Source organism: Chiloscyllium punctatum, chromosome 18 (assembly GCF_047496795.1).
Source record: "Chiloscyllium punctatum isolate Juve2018m chromosome 18, sChiPun1.3, whole genome shotgun sequence".
In the NCBI taxonomy this organism is placed as follows: domain Eukaryota; kingdom Metazoa; phylum Chordata; class Chondrichthyes; order Orectolobiformes; family Hemiscylliidae; genus Chiloscyllium; species Chiloscyllium punctatum.
The window spans coordinates 71,848,756-71,868,970 of record NC_092756.1 but is presented as its reverse complement, the minus strand read 5'-3'; the positions used below and the strand labels follow the sequence as shown (position 1 = coordinate 71,868,970).

General features: G+C 44.1%; 1 protein-coding gene across 5 annotated transcripts in view; it reads right to left on the bottom strand.

The window, feature by feature from the left end:
• foxred2 (FAD-dependent oxidoreductase domain containing 2) overlaps positions 1-20,215 on the bottom strand; it is a 51,890-nt gene that overhangs the window by 9,971 nt on the left and 21,704 nt on the right. For all 5 annotated transcript variants that reach the window (XM_072588467.1, XM_072588466.1, XM_072588470.1 and 2 more), the window contains 3 exons: positions 15,958-16,124; positions 7,526-7,691; positions 4,939-5,180 (listed from right to left, as the gene is read on the bottom strand). In XM_072588467.1, the coding sequence (XP_072444568.1) occupies positions 4,939-5,180; positions 7,526-7,691; positions 15,958-16,124 (575 nt within the window). The remainder of the gene's footprint in view (positions 1-4,938; positions 5,181-7,525; positions 7,692-15,957; positions 16,125-20,215) is intronic.

Below are 20,215 nucleotides of genomic sequence, written 5' to 3'. Positions count from 1 at the left end.
GGTGCTTGTGCCAGCTCAGGTTCTCTCTCTCCAAGACCTGCAGAGGACCTGTACTGTTCTTTGTTCTCCGAAGGGTCCACACTCTTAAAAAATGCTTTTTCTCTGCTCTGGGAGGAGGTGCAGTTGAGGCAGTTTTGGGAGTCAGTAGGTTTGAAAAGGATATCAGTGGTGAGTCAGTTTCCAGAGATGGAGACGGAGAGGACCAGGAATGAGAGGGAGGTGTCAGAAATGGTCCAGGTGAATTTGAGGAAGGGGTGGAATGTGTTGGCAAAGCTGGTGAACTGCTCGAGCTCCTTGTGGGAGCAGGGGGCAGCATCGTTGCAATCATCAATATCGCAGAAGAAGAGTTGAGGGGTGGTGTCGGTGTAGTTGTGGAAGAGGGACTGTATCCTACACAGAGGCAAGCATGGCTTGGGCCCATGGCTATTCCTTTGGTTTGTAAGAAGTGGGCGGAATCAAATGAAAACTTGTCGAGGGTGTGGACCAGTTCTGACAGGCGAATGAGAGAATGAGTGGAGGTGGACTGGTTGGGCTGACAGTGATCCTGGTGAAGGTCAGAGATGAGGTCAGGATACTGAACAGTTGAGCTACGTATGGGAGAATTTGGTGTACTTCTGGTCCTTGAAGTCTGATAGAGCAGAGAAAAAGCATTTTTTAAGAGTGTGGACCCTTCAGAGAACAAAGAACAGTACAGGTCCTCTGCAGGTCTTAGAGAGAGAGGACCTGAGCTGGCACAAGCACCAAACTCTCCCATACTTAGCTCCACACACAAACCTCCTCAACCAGTCAGCATCCTGACCTCATCTCTGATCTTGACCAGGATCAGCCCGGCATCAATGACCAGCCCCAGCCCCAGCCCCACGCCCTGCAGGGTATTCACCGTCCCCCTCCACCCACCCACCCACACCCCCCCCCCCCCCCGAACTCTCCCTCACTGTGGCTGAATGGTCAGTCCTCAGCAAAGGGCACATCATCATACCCCTGCACCCACATATAAACAAATTCCACACATGCCATGATGCCGAGCTCTTTCTCCTCCGCCTCCACACCTATTTCTTTACGGGAATCCAACCCACCCGCTGATGGTCCCTTCTCATGCCTCCAGCAAACTCCATCCTCCTGGATATGCCCATGCAGCCTCCTACCCTCCCTTGACCTTTTTATCTCATACTGCCAATGCAACATCAACCATTTGGATCTCTCCACCCCTCTCACTTACTCCAACCTCGCCCCATCAGAACACACAGCCCTCCAATTCCTTTGCTCCAAATCCAATCTCACTATTAAAGGGAAGCATGGTGGTAGTATGGCGTACTGAGCTTTACATCACTGAGGCCAGACACCAACTCTCTGACACCACCTCCTACCGTCCCCTCGATTATGACCCCAGCTCTGATCACCAAGCCATAATCTCCCAAACCAGCAACAACCTCATCATTTCAGGAGATTTGCCATCCACAGCCTTCAACCGGATTGTTCCCCAACCCCGCACTGCCCATTTCTATCTCCTACCCAAAAGCCATAAACCTGACTGCCCCAGTCGACCCACTATCTCTGCCTGTTCCTGCCCCACCAAGCTCATCTCCTCCTACCTCAACTCCATTTGGTGGAGGGCGGCATGGTGGCTCAGTGGTTAGCACTGCTGCCTCACAGCACCAGGGACCCAGGTTCAATTCCCACCCAGGGCAATTGTGTAGTTTGCACATTTTCCTTGTGTTTGCATGGGTTTCCTCTGGGTGGTCTGGTTTCCCCCCACAATCCAAAAGATGTGCAGGCCAGGTGAATTGGCTGTGCTAAATTGCCCATAGTGTTAAGTGCATTAGTCAGAGGTAAATATAGGTTAGGGGAATGGGTCTGGGTGGGTTACTCCTTGGACAGTCGGTTTGGACTTGTTGGGCCAAAGCCTGTTTCCATACTGTAGGGAATCTAATCTAACTCCCTACCCACATTCGAGGCACAACACATGCCCTCCAAAACTTACAATTCCCCCACCGCCAATACCTCATCTTCACCATGGACATTCAGGCCTTTTATACCCACATGGAGGGCCTAAAACCCCTCAGCTTCTACCTCTCCCATAGGCCCAACCAGTCCACCTCCACTCATTCTCTCACTCGCCTGTCAGAACTGGTCCTTACCCTCAAAGTTTTCATTTGATTCCTCCCACTTCTTACAAACCAAAGGGATAGCCATGGGCCCCCACATGGGCCCAAGCCATGCCTGCCTCTGTGTAGGATACATGGAACAGTCCCTCTTCCACAACTACACTGACACCACCCCTCAGCTCTTCCTCTGCTAGGCAAAAGAGAGGATTGCAGATGCTGGAGATTAGAGTCAAGAGTGTGATGCTGGAAAAGCACAGCAGGTCAGGCAGCATCCGAGCAGCAGGAGAATCAACGTTTTCGGAAAAAGCCCGTCATCCTGATGAAGGGTATTTGCCCGAAATGTCAATTTTCCTGCTGTTTGGATGCTGCCTGACCTTCTGTGCCTTTCCAGCATCACACACTCTTCCTCTGCGACACTGATCATTGCATCAGTGCTGCCCCGTGCTCCCACAAGGAGCTCAAGCAGTTCACCGGCTTTGCCAACACATTCCACCCCTTCCTCAAATTCACCTGGACCATTTCTGACACCTCCCTCCCATTCCTGGACCTCTCCGTCTCCATCTCTGGAAACTGACTCACCACTGATATCCTTTTCAAACCCACTGACTCCCAAAACTGCCTCAACTGCACCTCCTCCCACCCACCCTCCAGCGAAATGCTCGCCTATACTCCCAATTCCTCCCCCTCCACCACATCTGTTGCCAGGATAAGGAGTTCCAATCCAAGACATCCCAGATATTCCGCTACTTTACAGACAATTGTTTTCCATCCTCAGCAATTAAGGATGCCCTAAACCGCATCTCCTCTATCTCCTGCACTTCTGCCATCAAACCCCCTCCCCCAATAATAAGAATAGAGTCCCTTTAGTCCCCATTTACCACTGCACTGACCACTGAATCCAATGCATTACCCTCCAACATTTCTGCCACTTACAATCAGACCCAAAAAGATATTTCCTTCCTCACCCATCCGCTTTCTGCATAGATTATTCACTCTGCGACTCCCTCGTCAACTCTATATACCCCACCAACATCTCCATCACAGTCAGTACCTTTCCCCGCAACAGCAAGAGGTGCAACACCTGCCCCCCTCCACCTCTTCTCTCACCTCCGTCCAAGGCCCTAAACAATGCTTCCGGATCCAACAGATTCACCTGCACTTCAACCAACCTCATCTTTTGCATCCATTACTCCCAATCTGGTCTCCTCTATATCGGAAAGACCAAATACAGATTTGGGAACCCGTTCACAGAGCATCTGCACTCTGCATGCATTAACCAACCTGACCTTCTAGTTGCTGTCATTTTAATTCCCCCCCCACTCCCCCAGCAACCTGTCCATCTTTGGCCTCCTCCACTATCACAGTGAGGCCAATCAGAAATTGGAGGAACACCACCTTATATTCCACCTGGGAAGCTTACAGCCCAATGGCCTCAATATCAACTTCACCAGCATTATCCCACATCTAGCCCCAGTCCTCCTCCTCGCCTCCCTGACTTAATCTAACCTGTCAATTTTCCTACTCACCTATCTGCTCCACCCTTCCCACTGACAATCACAATAACCCCTCACTTGCATCAACCTACCACAATCCCAACTAACCTCCCCCCAGCCCCATGCCCTTCCCTCTGTAGACTTCTGGGCTCCCGGCCCCTTCTCAGTCCTGATGAAGGGTTTCGGCCCAAAACGTTGACTTTCCTGCTCCTCAAGTGATGTCTGATCTACTGTGCTTTTCCAGTTTCACATAACGGATATTGTTATTATAAATCGAGCTCTTGGCTACATTCATAGGGGCACTGAGTACAAGAGGCCTGGGTTCAAGTCTCACCTGTTCGTGAGGTGTATACTGACATCTCTGAGCAGGTTGATTAGAAAACATTACAAGAGCAAGGAGATGATGTTGAACTTTTATGGGCGGCACGGTAGCTCAGTGGTTAGCACTGCTGCCTCACAGCACCAGGGACCCGGTTTCAATCCCAGCCTTGGGCGACTGTCTGTGTGGAGTTTGCACATTCTCCCCGTGTCTGTGTGGGTTTCCTCCAGGTACTCCGGTTTCCTCCCACAATCCAAAGATGTGCAGTTAGGTGAATTGGCCATACTAAGCTGTCCATAGTGTTCAGGAATGAAATAGCCTATATTTACCCCTGACCTAACCTACACATCCCTGAACTCTATTATAATTGGGTAGGGGAATGGCTCTGGGTGGGTTACTCTTCAGAGGGGCAGTGTGGACTTGTTGGGCCAAAGGGCCTGTTTCCACACTGTAGGGATTCTAGGATTCCATGCTTGTACAAGAGACTTGTTAGACCTCAGTTGGAGTTGTGTGTACAGTTGTGGGTACCACATTATTGGAAAGATGTGAATGCACTGGAGACAGAATTACTAGAATAACTCCAGGAAAGAGAAACTTTAGTATAAAGATAGATTGAAGAACTTGGGACCGTTCTCCCTGGAGAAAAGGCGGCAGAGAGGAGATCTGATTGAGGTTTTCAAAATTTTGAGCAGGCTGGAGAAAGTAGGTTGCGTGAATTTGCTTCTAATTGTAAAATAAATTAGAACATGACAGCATAGATTTAAAGTGATATGCAAATGAAGCCACGGTCGTGTGAGTAAAACGTTTTTCACATAGCAAGCTGTTAGGACAGGGAATGCAGTGCCTGGAAATGTGGTGGAGGCAAATTCAATTGAGGCCTTCAAGAGGACCATGAGTATTTTTCTGAGTATAATGTGATGCAGGGAATTGGGGAAAAAGCACCATAATAATTCCGTGATTCTGAGTATAGAATTGATCCTGTCTTTTCAGGGAAGGAGATGGAATAGAGTGAACCACTAACCTGTCGGGAGACGTTTATAGAAGTAGATGACAGGGTGGAGGAAGTTTGAGAGCCACGCATGTCTGGGCTCTCCCACTGAACGGCTGGGATGGAAAACATCAGCTTCTGGTCTGGAAAAGTTGCTCCCATATTCCAGGTTGATAACAAATAGCCCATTTGCTGCATTTCTCCCAGTGTTTTCCTGAAGATGTGGAAGCGCTCCAATTGGATACTCTTCCAGGTATTCAAACTCTGTGGCATTTCTGCAAATAAACGGCAGGACAGATGTTAGCAGCCACAGGAATGTCCACTCAGTATGGGATGCATATTTTGCTCCTCGTGACTTTTCTGTGGGGCATTTGCTATCGGCGTAACTGAGATGATAGTGCAGAGGCTGCGTAACGGGCTGGTTACATGCACTGTATAGGCAGCGTGGGCAATAGTTCCCTCTCTGTACAGCAACAGCATGATGTGGGCAACATTAAGCCACTTAGACCCACGATCAAATTGTTCAGAATTTGCAGATCTCAAACCAAGGCTCAGTGTTCTGGGTTAAACAGGGAGGAAATCAGCTAGCTCTCCCAGCCCTGATCATTATCCTGTGTATACCATGGACACTGACTGAGACCAGGTTCAAGCCACCATAACATAAGACAAAGGGCCCAAAGTCAGCCCACTCGAGTCTGCTGTGCCATTCAATAAGATAATAGTTGAATTTCCACTTTGTCTTTAATCTCTCAATTAATTCAGGGCCCAGGATTCTCCTGATCTTGCTTTTGAGCATATTCATCACCTGAATATCCACAGTCCTCCAGAGCACAGAATCCACAAACAGTCTAAGTGAAGAAATCACTGTTTAACTCTGTCCGAAGTCACAAAACCATTAAAAGGTTGGATCACACTGTCATGCTGCCTATGGATGAACAGTCCCATGATGTTCTCTATCAATACCCACACTGCAAATGGAGATAACCTGGGTGAGGGATGGATAGGGTAAATAGACAAGGCCTTTTCCCTGGGCGCAGCAGTCCAAAACAAGATGGATACATTTAAGTTGAGAAGGGAAACATTTAAAAGGGACCTACAGGGCAACTTTTTCACACAGAGGGTGATGCATGTATGGAATGAGCTGCCAGAGGAAGTGGTGGAGACTGGTACAATTACAACATTTAAAAGGCATCTGGATGGGTATATGAGCAGGAAGAGTTTAGAGGGATATGGGCTAAATGCTGACAAATGGGACTAAATTAATTTAGGATATCTGGTTGGCATGGACAAGTTGGACAGGAGGGTCTGTTTCTGTGCTGTACATTTCTATGATTCTAATAGCAGACAGTGGAGATGGAATTATGCCCTCTCTCACAGGGTAGTGAATGTCTAGAATTCTCTATCTCAGACAGATGCAGAGATTAGAATACAAAGAGAAGGTAGATAGATTTTTGAAATGTCAAAGAATTGAGGGCAACAAGGAACTGGAAATGAAAGAGAAGTTGAGGGCTGAGATGAGTTAGCCATGATCTTTTAGATGGATTAGCCATGATCTTGTAAAACGGCAGGCAGATCGGAGGGCCTGAATGCCTACTCCTGCTGCTTTTCTTGTGTCCTCTGGTGAGGGGAGTAAATTAAACAAAGGCAAACATTGTGGTGTTAGGAGAACTGACCTTGGAACAGCTTTCTCTGTCATCAAGGCGAAAGTGGGCACTGCAGATGCTGGAGATTAGAGTCAAGATTAGAGTGGTGCTGGAAAAGCACAGCAGGTCAGGTAGCATCCAAGGAGCAGAAAAATCGATGTTTCGGGCAAAAGCCCTTCATCACGAAATTTCAAATTTCCTGCTCCTTGGATGCTGTCTGACCTGCTGTGCTTTTCCAGCACCACTCTAATCTTTTCTCTATTATTACCCTAATGGATACTCAATTACAAGCTGACAGTCAGACTTCTGAAGGTTTCTATTTAATTCCATTAACCTTCAGTCATAGTTTCTGTTTGGTTGATCCATCTTCTGTTGCTACTATCCTGTTGTGTCAGTATCACCAGCCAATGATACATCAGCGTTATCCAATAATGATATCTAATTCAAAGATTGTATAAACAGTAGGTAACAGAAACAGGAAGTACTGGAGAAACTCAGTGAGCTGGCAGCATCTGAGGACTGAGAAATAGAGATAATGTTTCAATCCAATTTGACTCTTCTTCGCAACTCCAATAATGGTAAATAAACATACACATTTTAAACCTGAACCCAACTGACCAAGGAAACTAGGGAATGTAGAATACAGTTCAACATTCTCATGAGATGCCAGCTATATCTTGTTAGCTGATCTCAGTCTAGGAGTTGCAAGAACTCAGTATCACCAGGTTAAACTCAGCCAATTTTACTCTGGTAATAATCTAGGAACCTTATGTTGGAAAGTATATGGATGGGTAACAGTGGGTTTAGGGGTAGGATTCAATTCAACCCAGTGTATCACTGGGGAGATCATCCAGGGGAGCATGATATAAACCACTGTGACACGTTTTACTGGATGTGAAGGGAACAGCTTGCCATCTTGGAGACTGTGAATACTACACGGAGTCCAACTAGATCTCTTAATGTGGAGGCTCACTCACTTCTGTAGCAGCACAATATCAGCCAGGATGCTGAACATCTGATAAAGACCAGAGGCCTCGTTGATGCGCTTGATTATGGTGTTGGTCAAATGGGAGATGGGCAGCGTGGTGGCCGGCCAGGAAGTACCATGGTATCGGTGCTCCAGGAGGTGATGAACAGCACGGGCTGGCAAGAGACAACCAGAAACCACAGGTTATAACGGCAGCATGACAAGACACGCACCACAATCTGACCCGATAACCTGGGATCAGTCATCGCCCCATCTTCCAAACTCTGTATGCATAACTCATCCAAAATAGCTGCCTCACACCAGGTCCCTTTTACTGACTTACACTGGCTCCTGGTCTGGTAAAGGTTCCACGTAAAAATTCTCACCCTTATTTTCAAATCCCTCCATGGTCTTCCCTATCTCAGCAATCTCTTCCATCTCCACAATTCTTCAGGTGTATCTCCTCACCCTCCAATTCTAACCTCTTGCACCCTCCTGCTTCTAATCACTCCACAACTGGTGGCTATTCTTTGGTTGCCAAATCTCCAAGCTCTGGAATTTCCGCACTACATTCTCCACCTCTCTGCCTTTAATGTGTCCTTTACATCGGTCCTAATATATCAAATATACATGAAATATGAAGATGATGGATTTTGACTGAGAACTGGGAGACAGTCAGCATTATGGTCCAGACCAGACCTCCCCCACCAGAATATTATAAGGAGGGAGCACAGACCCTAGCTTTTATATTTATTTAAAGCTAAGTGGAAGGTGCTGTGTTTCAGATGTGATTGGATTGGTCAACCAACAGGCTTTAATCAAAACACACTTTATTCTTACAACACAGTTACTACACAAAAAGAAAAAAAAAACTGGCATAACTTTATATTCTTAACAAGACAATGTCAGAGTTATACAGCAGGGAAACAGACCCTTTGGTCCAACTCGTCCACGCTGACCAAACATCCCAATTTGACCTAGTCCCATTTGCCAGCATTTGGCCCAAATCCTCTAAAACTCTTGCATTATTTCACCACTGATCATCAAATGTTCCAGTAACGGCAGCATACCACAAACACACCCTTTGGCAAAAATGCAATTCAGCAAAACAGTTATAGCTCTCGTGTGCGCTCTCTTTCTCCAGTCCAGAAGAAAGAAACAATCTGCCCTTTTTGATTTTTTTAAAAGGAAGCCTCGCTGTCTGAGACTTCACTTTAGCAGCTGAGAACTTGAGCTTTTCACTCAGCACCCAGTATCCCAACTCACTGAAAACAAAACTAAAAGCCTTCCTAGATCTGAGAGAGCCCGGACCCCGGATTACTTTATCTCATTTCAAAAATCACCGAGAGATAACTCCAAGCCATTTACCAACTGCCTGTCTGAAGGAGACTTTTTGGCAGCACTGTGACAATACTGCAAGACCAATATCACAGAATAAATTTCTTAAAGGCACAATAAATTACAGTACCTGACAGTCATGACCTCTGGGCACTAATTGTTAAGAGGAAAATTGGAAAGAGGCAAGCAAAAACAATGTGTTTAGTGGCCAAGAAAAGGGTCTTAAGAAAGTAAAGACAAAGAAACATACACCCTCTCAGCCCATTCTCTTCCTCTGTAGTATACATGGCAGAGACTGCAGTACCAAAGTAGAAGCCCTGAGCCACAATAGATGATAATCAACACAGAGCCGATCGCTACAGCTCAACCACTGTCTTTACAAGGCAAATGGCTGCCATTGTACCAAATGCTTGGTCTAAGGGATAGATTTTAAAGGGGGGAAGGGTTTGGGAGAGAATTCGAGAGCTGAAGCACTGAAGATACAACTGCCAATGGTAGGGTGATGAAAGTCTGCCATGTACAAAAAGCCAGTTTTGAAGGAGTGCTGTGAACTTGGCAGTTTTTAGGGATTGAAGTGGTTACAGACAGCAGGAGAGACAATGTCCTCCGGGGCATATGTAAACAAGAATGAGGATTTTCAAAAGAGTTTTTGCCAGTTTAGGAGTCAGTTTAGGTCAAACAGAATCAGAGTAATAACTTGGTGTAATATGAAGACTGTCGAATTTTAGATGAGCTCAAGTTTACGATGTTATAAATTGGGCAAGGACAGCAACTCCATACATACTCATCCTCACCTAGATTCTTGACCAACACGAACAGGGCAATTTCTTTGAGAGCCTTCGCAACCACAGGAAGTGACTATAATACAGAGCAGCATTCGAGCCAGTTAGGAGCATAATTGACACAATTCATCTCCAATCAAGAGAAGATGCTCTCATGTAAATATGGAGGAGATTACTGGAGGCAGTAGTCAGGTTCCTAGTTTCTGTTGCCCTGGGTGTTAGTCAAGTATTCCAAGGTAGATGACTTGGATCAAACAGAAGGCTCTAAGTGAAGTAAATGTTCTCTCTCTCACACTTCACTCCACTGACTGCCTATATTCTAAAGCCAAGTCTGAACTGCAATGAAGCTTAATGCATTAAGCCAAGTTTGTAATCATATTTAAAAAGACCAAGTTTTTTAAAAAACGACACTTCTGAAACCAAAGATCCGTGGGAAGATTACCCTGAATTTTATTATTACTTTGTTGCATAAACAACCTTACACATGGTGAACACTCTCCAATGACCTTATACTCTGCAAAATATTAACTGAGGATGTAACAGCTTATGCAGTGTCCTGAAAGTGTCCATTTACAGAAAATCAACTGACAACACTGAGTCAGCCAAGGCTGGTCTTAAGGCAGAATTTCCAGCTGTCTGATTTTGCCACAGTCTGTTCAGCCAGCAGAGAACATCTATTCAAGAAACACACTACAGCAATTAGACATATATAGCAAATGGAACTCATGAATGTAACCACATAAACGTTTTTTTATAAAGGCAAAGATCTTTCTCCAGCAGAGTACAGTGATTGGCAAATAATAAAAATAACAAAAATTAGGGACATGAAATCAATCTCAGCCACTCTCTAGCTATATGCTCCCCAGAGAAGGTCAATGCCAGAATTACTCAGTCTCCCAGCCTGGGTGGAAATACTGCAGCCATGACCTGCAGGCAGGAATTCATATTACGGCAGAGCTATGCCAGCTTTGTACTGCTTGAAGCCTCAGGGGCAACGACATTTAAATGTTTTCCATTTACAGTTAATTATTACTGACACCAAAAATGTCTTGCCCTGGTTTCAAGTTTAGCCACCAGTATGACAATAACATCAATCACTCTGTTGTGTGTCAATTACAAGTTACCTTTAATTCTGTTATTTAAGTAATGTCACAGATAATAAAATACTAAAGTAGTTATTTAAACTTTATTGCATTTAAATCCTTTTTCCAAGGGATGGTTAGCTGGTGTTAATAGGGCAGCATGGTGGCTCTGTGGTTAGCACTGCTGCCTCACAGTGCCAGGGTCACAGACAAAATCCCACCGAGTTCGGACATTTTCCCCGTGGGTTTCCTCCGAATGCTCCAGTTTCCTTCCACAGTCCAAAGATGTGCAGGTTAGGTGGGTTGGCTGTGCCAAATTGCCCACAGTAATGAGGGACGTGCAGTCAAACTGAATCAATCATGAGGAGATGCAGAGTTACAGGATTGGGGGTGGGTCTGGGTAGGATGCCCTTCGGAGGGGCATGTGGGTCTGCCGCCAAAAGGCCTGCTTCCACACCAAATGGATACCCTGATTCTTTTAATTCCTTTATAATTATCTGTCCTTGTGTTTTACATCGCATAACAGAGTTTCTTCCGGAAAGAGTTATTGCTGAGTCTTTCAATCCATGAACAGTTATTAAAGATTTGTGGTTTACATTGTCACAACTTTCTAAATCCCAAGGCCCATGAACTTGAAACAGGACTTGCCCCAAACCAGCATTGTGGGTCTATTGACAGTAAATGGACTCATGCACTTTAAGGCAGCAGCTCGCTACAGTACCACCAACTGACGAGCAACTGGGCACGGACAATAAATGCTGCCCCAGCCAGTGACGCTCACATCTCATGAGTAAATTTTTAAAAGCATGTTTTATCCTTGTTGCATCTGGATTCTCTTTTCCAGTACCATATCATGGCTTCCAGTTCCACGTCAAGTTAATTTAAACTCTCTCGAATAAATTTAGCCAATCATCCACATGGACATTAATCCCAACTCAACCATCCAGCCTGTATAGGTTCCAGCTCCTCCAAAATATTCCCTGTGTTTCAGGAACTTAAAGCCCTTCTGTAATAGCAAGAGAGAAATCAGAAGTTGTTTTCTTTAAAGTAACTAATTTCTTTCTTAAATATTCTTAAAAATTGATATTATGTGGATTTACACGATGCCAGCCGATGATAACTTTTGTAAAGTCCAGATCAGCAGTAACAAGAGGACTAAAGCTTACATTATCCTCCTGGAGTATCCCACTCCTTTCACTGACTAGAAATGGCAGCCAAGCCAACATGAAGGAATAGTGGACAAGATGTCTGCCTCAGCCAGTTTTGAACAAAAGAAACCATCAAAACCCATTACTGCTTGACTTTATGCTAATGACTCCATAAATACCTTTCACAAACAGAACAGATTTTGGACAGGACATCAATAAAAACCTGGTTAGCTGAGGGATTAAGCTCAGATAGGTGGCATGGTGGCTCAGTGGTTAACACTGCAGCCTCACAGTGCCAGGGACCTGGGTTCAATTCCCACCTCAGGCCTCACCACTGAGCTACTGTGCCATATGTGTTTGAATAAACTTCCATTTACAGATTTTTAGTTTAAACGTACTTTGTTAGTCTACATGTGACAACAGAACTGGAAACAGCTCCTGCCTAGTGATGTGACTGTATTTCTAAACTTAAACTCTCAAAAGTCTGATTTCTGGAAAGAATCCTGTATTTTGCCTGTGAAGAGCAAGAGTTGCCATCTTACAATTTCTGTCCCGTCAACTACAATTTAACTGCAAAAGGCAGTTCTGAGCAAGGTCAACTGAAAGAACCTCCACTGGATAGTGATTTATTTAACTCCTAATTCACGTGAATAGTTTCTGATATCTCTGATTTTAAGCAATTTATAACTTGTTTCCTTTCCTTTCTTTCCTAATTGTGTGCGCGTGCATGTCTTGTGAACCACTCTTCCAGGTTTTGAATGCAGGATGAACTCCTAAAGAATTTGTTGTGGGTCATTTTCAATTGGACTTTACAAACAGGGTTTGGACAAACAGAGAATGCCTATTTTTTAAGGGGAAAGAAAGTTCATAAAGAATATTAACCACTTACAAACAGAAGAGGAAGACTGCCAAAAATAATTCAATTCACCTCATATTCTTGTCCGTAACCACCATACTCTCCGGCATCTTCTCTCCAGCTGCATAATCAGCTCCATCCTCCTATTTCAATACTGACTAACATGAGGCAAACCCCCGGTTCACTAGCTCATTAAAATTCACCTGCTGGACCAGATCCCAATTCCTATCTGTGTCTTTGCTCCAGTATGATTCATTCCCCACCTCTTGCCCCTGCCAAGAGTACTCTGTAGACCTCTATTTGAAATCATTGACCCAAACATTAAGAATGCAATGCATAAACTTGGAAAACTGTCCTTAATTACTATTGCTGCCACCCTCCCCTCAGGGAGGTGCTCCATACAGATTAGTTTTGGTTGAGAAATAAATCTTAACCAGATCATTGTCTAGTGTAGTACCGAGGGTGTGTTGCACTGTCTTTCAGGTGAGACATTAAAACAGAATGTCATCCTTTTCAAGCTGACCTAAAAGAGCCCAAGGTAGTACAGAGGAACCTCGGTTATCCGAAAGACATAGGCAGGGAGTATTTCGTTCGGTTAATTGAATTCCAGATAATCAAATGCTGGATAACATAGTTTAGCCAAGCACCGGGACCTTGTGATCTTGCCAGATAATTCAATATTCAGATAATGGAGGTTCCTCTGTATTTTAAACAAGAATGAGGAGCTTTCCCCAGTATCCTGAAGGCAATATTTTTATCCTTCAACCTGACCTGGAAAGACATGGCAAAGTAGTAACACAGTGCTCTAGGGATGTGGGTTCAAATCCCACAATGGCAGCTGATGAAATTTAAATTCACTTAATGAATCTGGAATCACCTATCTAACCTATACAATTACTATTTCAGGTAGTGAACTCCAAGTGTTACAATCTCCAATGGGAAAAGGCTTCTGCTGCTCTTTTACTTAATCTCTGCTATTTAACCAAACTTAATTTAGTTTAAAGATCATGAACAGAGATACTTCCATTTCGGGGAGTTCAAAACTAGATGATTCAACTATAAGATGCTCATTAGTTGTCCAACAGAGATTCAAAAGAAAACATTTACCAGCAAGTGGGTAGAATGAAGAATTTGGATAGAAAATTGGCTGTAAAATTGGATAGTAAAATGGCAGAATTTGCTGATGACACCAAATTTGGAAGCATGCTAAACAGTGAGATAGATACAAATTGACTGCAAAAGAATATAGTGAGTAAAAAAGGGTGGACAAGTAGGAGAAAGAATTTAACACACAAGTGTGGGGTGATGTATATTGGCAGAAGGGATACAGAAAGGTAATACAAACTTAATGGCCTAGTTCCAAAAAGCACACACAAAGACAGAAATATGCAGAGACATTTTACTCTGCATTACAATATCCAAGTCATTTACATACATCAGAAGCAGCCATGGTCCTGTTGACCATAACTGTCTACCATCCTGCAGTTTGGCAAAGCGACCATTTGTCACAACTCATTTTCTGCCCTTAAGCCAATTTTTTATCCAGATTCTTCATTCTACCCAGTTTCTGGTGAAATGTTTTTTTCTGAACCACTATTGAACAATTAATGAGCATCTTATAGTTGAATCATCTAGTTTTGAACTCCCCGAAATGGAAAGATCTCTGTTCATGATCTTTAAACTAAATTAAGTTTGGTTAAATAGCAGAGATTAAGTAAAATAACAGCAGAAGCCTTTTCCCATTGGAGATTGTAACACTTGGAGTTCACTACCTGAAATAGTAATTGTATAGGTTAGATAGGTGATTCCAGGTTCATTAAATGAATTTAAATATTTGAAAGTGGCAGGATATATTGAGAGCATGGTTAGTAAAACACATGGAATCCTGGACTTTATTCATAAAGGCATTTAGTATCAAAGCAGCAAAGTTATCCTGAACATTTATAAGACTATAAGATGTAGGACTAAAAGCAGGCCATTCGGTCCATCAAGTCTGCTCTCCCATTCAATTAGATTATGGTTTACCTGATAATCCTCCACTCCACTTTCCTGCCTTTTCCCATTATGATTCCCTGATTGATTAAAAACCTGACTATCGCACCCTTGAATATACTTAAGTGACATGTCTAAGACCAGACGGCAGATGTTTGAGGTGGGGAGTAAACTGTTCAGTGGGGATCAGACAGAAAATGTTTTCACCTAGAGGGTGGTAAAAATATGGAACATGCTGCCTGAAAGGGTGGCATAGATACTCTTGCAGCATTTAAGTAGTGTCTTAAATACTTAAAATGCCTGGGATAGTAGGCTACGGACCAAGTGCAAGTGGAGGGGATTAGTACAGTTAGTTATTTGTAGGTCAACATAGACATAGTGGGCCAAAGGGCCTGTTGTATGATTCGATGACCCAGCCTCTGAAACCCTCTCAGTAAAGAATTCCACAGATTCACAATCCTCAGAGAAAACAATTCTCACCATATAAAGCTTTGGTTTGGTCATAACTAGATTATTACATCCAGTTCTGGTCAGAACATTTGGATGTGACGACCCTTGAGAGACTGCAAAGGAGATTTAACAGAATAGTTTCAAGGATGGAGGATATTAGTCACAAGGTTTAGTTGGGAAAGGTGAGGTTGTGCTCCTTGGAGATTGAGGGAAGATTTGGGAGAGATGTGCAAGATTTTGACAGGTTTAGATAAAGCAGACAAAGAAAAAACCGCTCTAAGTAGCCGAGGGTGCAAGGACTAGGGAACACAGAATTAAAGTTTAGGTAATGAGATAGAAGTAGAATGTGAAAAGATGTTCTGCAACAAGTGGGAATGACAGGGAATTAATTCTTTATAAAGATGGTGGAAGCAAAGACAGTCAATGATTACAGAAGCAAATTGGATAGGCACTTGAGGGAAATAAATTTGCTAAGTTGTAGGAATAGAGTAAGGAATCGGGGACTGACTGATTGTGTATAGGAAGCTGGCAAGGACTCAACAAACAGAATGATCATCTTCAATGCCATATTGACTCCATGATGATGATGACCAAAAGCAGCAGTTGAGAAACAGAATAGATGGACGTCTGGAAAACACACCTTAGAACATAAGGGAGAAAGGAGTAGAATTATATTTTCATTCAGAAAGATGAAGTAGAGTGGGAAGAGGCTTAGTTGAATCATTTACACCTGGGGTAGTCCAGTTGGGTGAAATGCACCATTTCTACTCATGGACTTTCTTGAGGCGGCTCACCTGTATAGCGGAATCCATGGATGAACCCACCGGCTGATTTCCTGTAATCGATGGAATGACCAGCTGTCCCAATAATAAACATTCCAGGCAGGTTTCCCGATTCATACGTGGCCTTGATCAATGGATATTTGTTTGTGCGGCCTCGGCCCCTCTGAGGTTTGGTAAGACTGTTAGAGAAAACATCAGCAGCGATGAAGGAAAGAATGTTTGTGTTGTCTTCATCAATTTTTTTATATTCCTTTACATCTTAAAGATGGCGCCACCTTGTGGGAGCTTTGTTTCTTGAGCTTCAGCCAGTCCTCCAGCAGCAGGCCCATTGGTTGAGGGCAGCTGGGCTGCTCAGCTGTGAAGGGCATCACAGCTGGATTAGGCCCAAACTTACTCATTTTGAGCAAAGGCTGCCAGCAGAGTGATCTGGAGCAGAAGCCCTAGCTGATTCCACCCGCTGCCCCCCAACAACCCCTAGTCCAGTGTTGGCAGCAATGATAGCATCTCAAGAAGCTGATTGGGTTACTCAGCACAGATTGAGTGAACCTGGCACCTTCCTTGTCCCAACAGCTCATTTTCACATGAACTTGCAGCAACTATAACACGGATTTACTGGGAAACAAGTGACAGATATACCTGCAACAAAAGGAGAAAATACTAGAGAATATGACAGTGGAATAACATTTTAAAAGGAAATAAACAAGGGGAAGGTATAGATGGGAAAACCCACAGGAAAGCAAATAGGATGTGCACAAGGCACTTGCTGCACGTGAACAGTTAAACAGATGGAGCCATTCAGCTTCTCGTTCCTGATCTAGCCACGAGTCAGTGAGGTCATGGCTGATTTCATAGAATAACCATTGCCCCATTTTTTTAAAACCACCCATTAGTGAACAGAAAACTATTAACCTCAGATTTAATAGGAACAACTGATTTAGCAACAACTGTGATTTGGGGAAATGTTCCAAAATTCAACCACCATTAATGTGCATGTATTTCCTAATTTCACAGCTGTAAGGCCTGACTCTAGGTCAGCTGGGTAAAAACAATGACTGCAGATACTGGAAACCAGATTCTGGATCAAAGTGGTGCTGGAAAAGCACAGCAGTTCAGACAGCATCCAAGGAGCAGGAAAATTGACATTTCGGGCAAAAGCCCTTCATCAGGAGTACATTCCTGTATTCCTGATGAAGGGCTTTAGCCTGAAACGTCGATTTTCCTGCTCCTTGGATGCTGTCTGAACTGCTGTGCTTTTCCAGCACCACTCTAATCCAGAATCTAGGTCAGCTAGGTCTCAATTCCCCTCAAACAGATAAACAGGGTTGACCCTCTTTTCCCATTTAAAACCACCACAGCTGGGTCACCCCTTCTAAATTTCAGGGAATTCAACCTTTGTTTGTGCAATAATTTCTCATCATTTCAACTTTTGAGGTCAAATTTCATTCTGGTCAATCTATGCTGCATTTCCTTCCAAAGCCAATATATCTTACTGTTGGCGTGTTGTCCAATCCACCAAGTTGTGTCTAACTAGGGTTAACACAGCTAAAGCCAGCCTCGACACCCACCTTCAATCAAGAGTTCTTTTGCATTTCTTTGCACCACTTGCTAATGACCTATGTACAGAGGAACTTTGATTATCCAACATTCAATTATCTGAATTTCAGATTATCTGGACAAGATCACAAGGTCCCAATGCTTGGCTAAACAGTGTTTCCGGCATTCGATTATCTGAAAAAAATGCTCCCCGCTCGTGTCTTTCAGATAATCAAGGTTCCTCTGTACACTGACCCTTAAGTCTCTTTGCAAATGAATGGCTCATTTCATTTGCACGGGCTACAAACATTCACACACACAGGGCTCTGCTCAGTGTAGGCAAAAGGCATTTGTGTATACATTGCATTTCTTTCACTGAGAGAAGGTCATGAAGAATGCCAATCCTTTCTGCACTCATCATGACATGACCTGACCAATTCAAATCTATTACCTGAGGTTAATCTGTTAAATAAAATTGACAATTAATAGATTCAACTACATCTCTATGCCAAACATTCAGCACCCTCTTTTGTACAAATTGGATCTTCCTCTCAAAGTCTACTTTCTTGCATTCTTATCCTGACGAGCGCAAGATAAAAAGCTTCAACTTTCTGTTTCTTTCAAGTCATCTTTCGAAAGCTCTGAGATCTGGTCTCCTCACATCTCAACAGGATGAGCTCACAAATCATTGCAGGTAGCAAAAAGCATTTTAAAAAAGTGAAATGGAATAAAGTTTCCAAGTGGAAATAGGCCAAGCAGGTTTAGGAAACAGAGGAGATGGCTCTTTGGCTTTCAAGGTGAGCTGACTCGGAGACTTCTTATTCTTGCTTGTGATATCTACATCATGTGCAAGGCCCCTTAAGGGGGTGGAAGTTCCTCTTTTTGAATCTCTGCAGTCTAATTGGTATTGGCACACCCACAGTTCTATTAGGGAGTGATTAAAGCATTCTAATCCAGTGGCAGCGAAGGAATGCCAACATAGCTGCAAGCCAGGGTGGTCTACAGTTTGCAGGTAGTGGTGTTTCCATGTGTCTACTGCCCTTGTCCTTCTAGAAGGTAAATATTGGTGGGTTGGAACATCCTACCAAAAAAACCTCGGTTTGTTGCTGCATTACCCCTTGTATATGGTACATACTGCCACCAGTGTGTTGTAGTGGAGGAAATAAATTTTTAAGGTGGTGGATAGGGTGCAGTTAAGCAGCTTGCTTTGTCTTGGATGGTATTGAATTTCCTTAGCGTTGTTAGAGAAGCACACATCCGGACAAGCGGGAAGTATTCCATTACACTCCTGATATGTGCCTAGTAAACGGTCAACAGGCTCTGGAGACTCGAGCGATTAATTCATCATAGAATTCAGTCTCAGACCTGATCTTGTAGCCACAAAAGTTTAACAATCAGGACATTGGAAGTGAATGATTCAGTGACGACAATGTTGTTGAGCATCAAGAGGATATTTCTTCTTACTGGAGATGGTCACAAATATTACTTACTACCTCTCAGCCCAAGACTGAATGCTATCAGGGTCTTGCTGCATGTATTGATATCTGGACAGTCACAAATGATACTGAATATGATGCTTTATCGGGAAAGATGTGCATTTCTGACCTAATGGTCTTTGATGAAGCAGCTAAAGATGGCTGCCTTGAGGAACTCCTGCAAGCTGAGATTCCAACAATCACAACCATCTTCCTTCGTGAAATGTATGACTCCAGTGATGCTCCAGTGTGTAATGGTGGGGTTATGGTCTAACAGACAGGTGGTGTTGCCAAGAGACTGGGTACAGCTTTGACCCGTTAAAGGAGGCTTTTCTGCCTTTTTATAGCAGTACTATCTGACAGCTAGTTTAGTCATGAAATTGGAATTTGAGCCCACAAAATGGAGCATTTCTAATTCAAAAGCAGACAAATGGGGGATCCAAAATGGCGGCGATTCAGCAAGTCTGAGTCTATAGTGCTCCTCCCAAGACCTAGGCAAAGTGGGCCACCCTCCTCCACCACACTCACCAAATCAATTAAAAATAATTTTTATTTAATGTAATTAGTGGTTTAGTACTAAATTTATACAGTTCAGTCTTCTGTAAAAATGACTAGGGGGAAAGGAGCCCACAGTTCTCAGCAGACAGGAGTCCCTCCCCCACCTTCCCCAGCTGCAGCAGAGGCGTCCGCAGCCGCCCCAGGGGACTTACCTACGGTGGTGAGCCTCGCGGAAATAATCGATGTGAAGATCGATGCTTTCATAGAAGAGCCCCGAAGTCGATGGAATTCATTCTCGGCCACGTTACAAAAGCACGGCCGAGACATCGAAGAAATTGAATGCCGAGTCGGAGGGGCGGAGCTAAAGGCCGCGACCTCCGAGGCCATTGCAGAATTGACCGTGGATCGGGTCCGGACTCTCGAGCAGCAAATCCGGACCTTAGAGAATCACATTGACGACCTCGATTCTCGAGGTCGTCGAAAAAATATTTGTTTGCTGGGCCTTCCTGAACGGGAAGGAGGAGGCCAGCTTACAAGGTTCCTTGAACAGTGGCTTCTGCAGTTATTGAATCTGGAGGCTGGATCAGGCCATGTAAGGGTAGAATGGGCCTACCGGGTTGCAATACGCGGGCCCGGCTCGAACCAGCGTCCCTGCCCAGTCCTGTTCCAGCTGCAGAGCTATAAGGTGAGGCAGATACTCTTGGACGCCGCCAGAAATCTTGGGAAAGATCCACAAGCCATGACTCATAAAGGATCCAAGATTA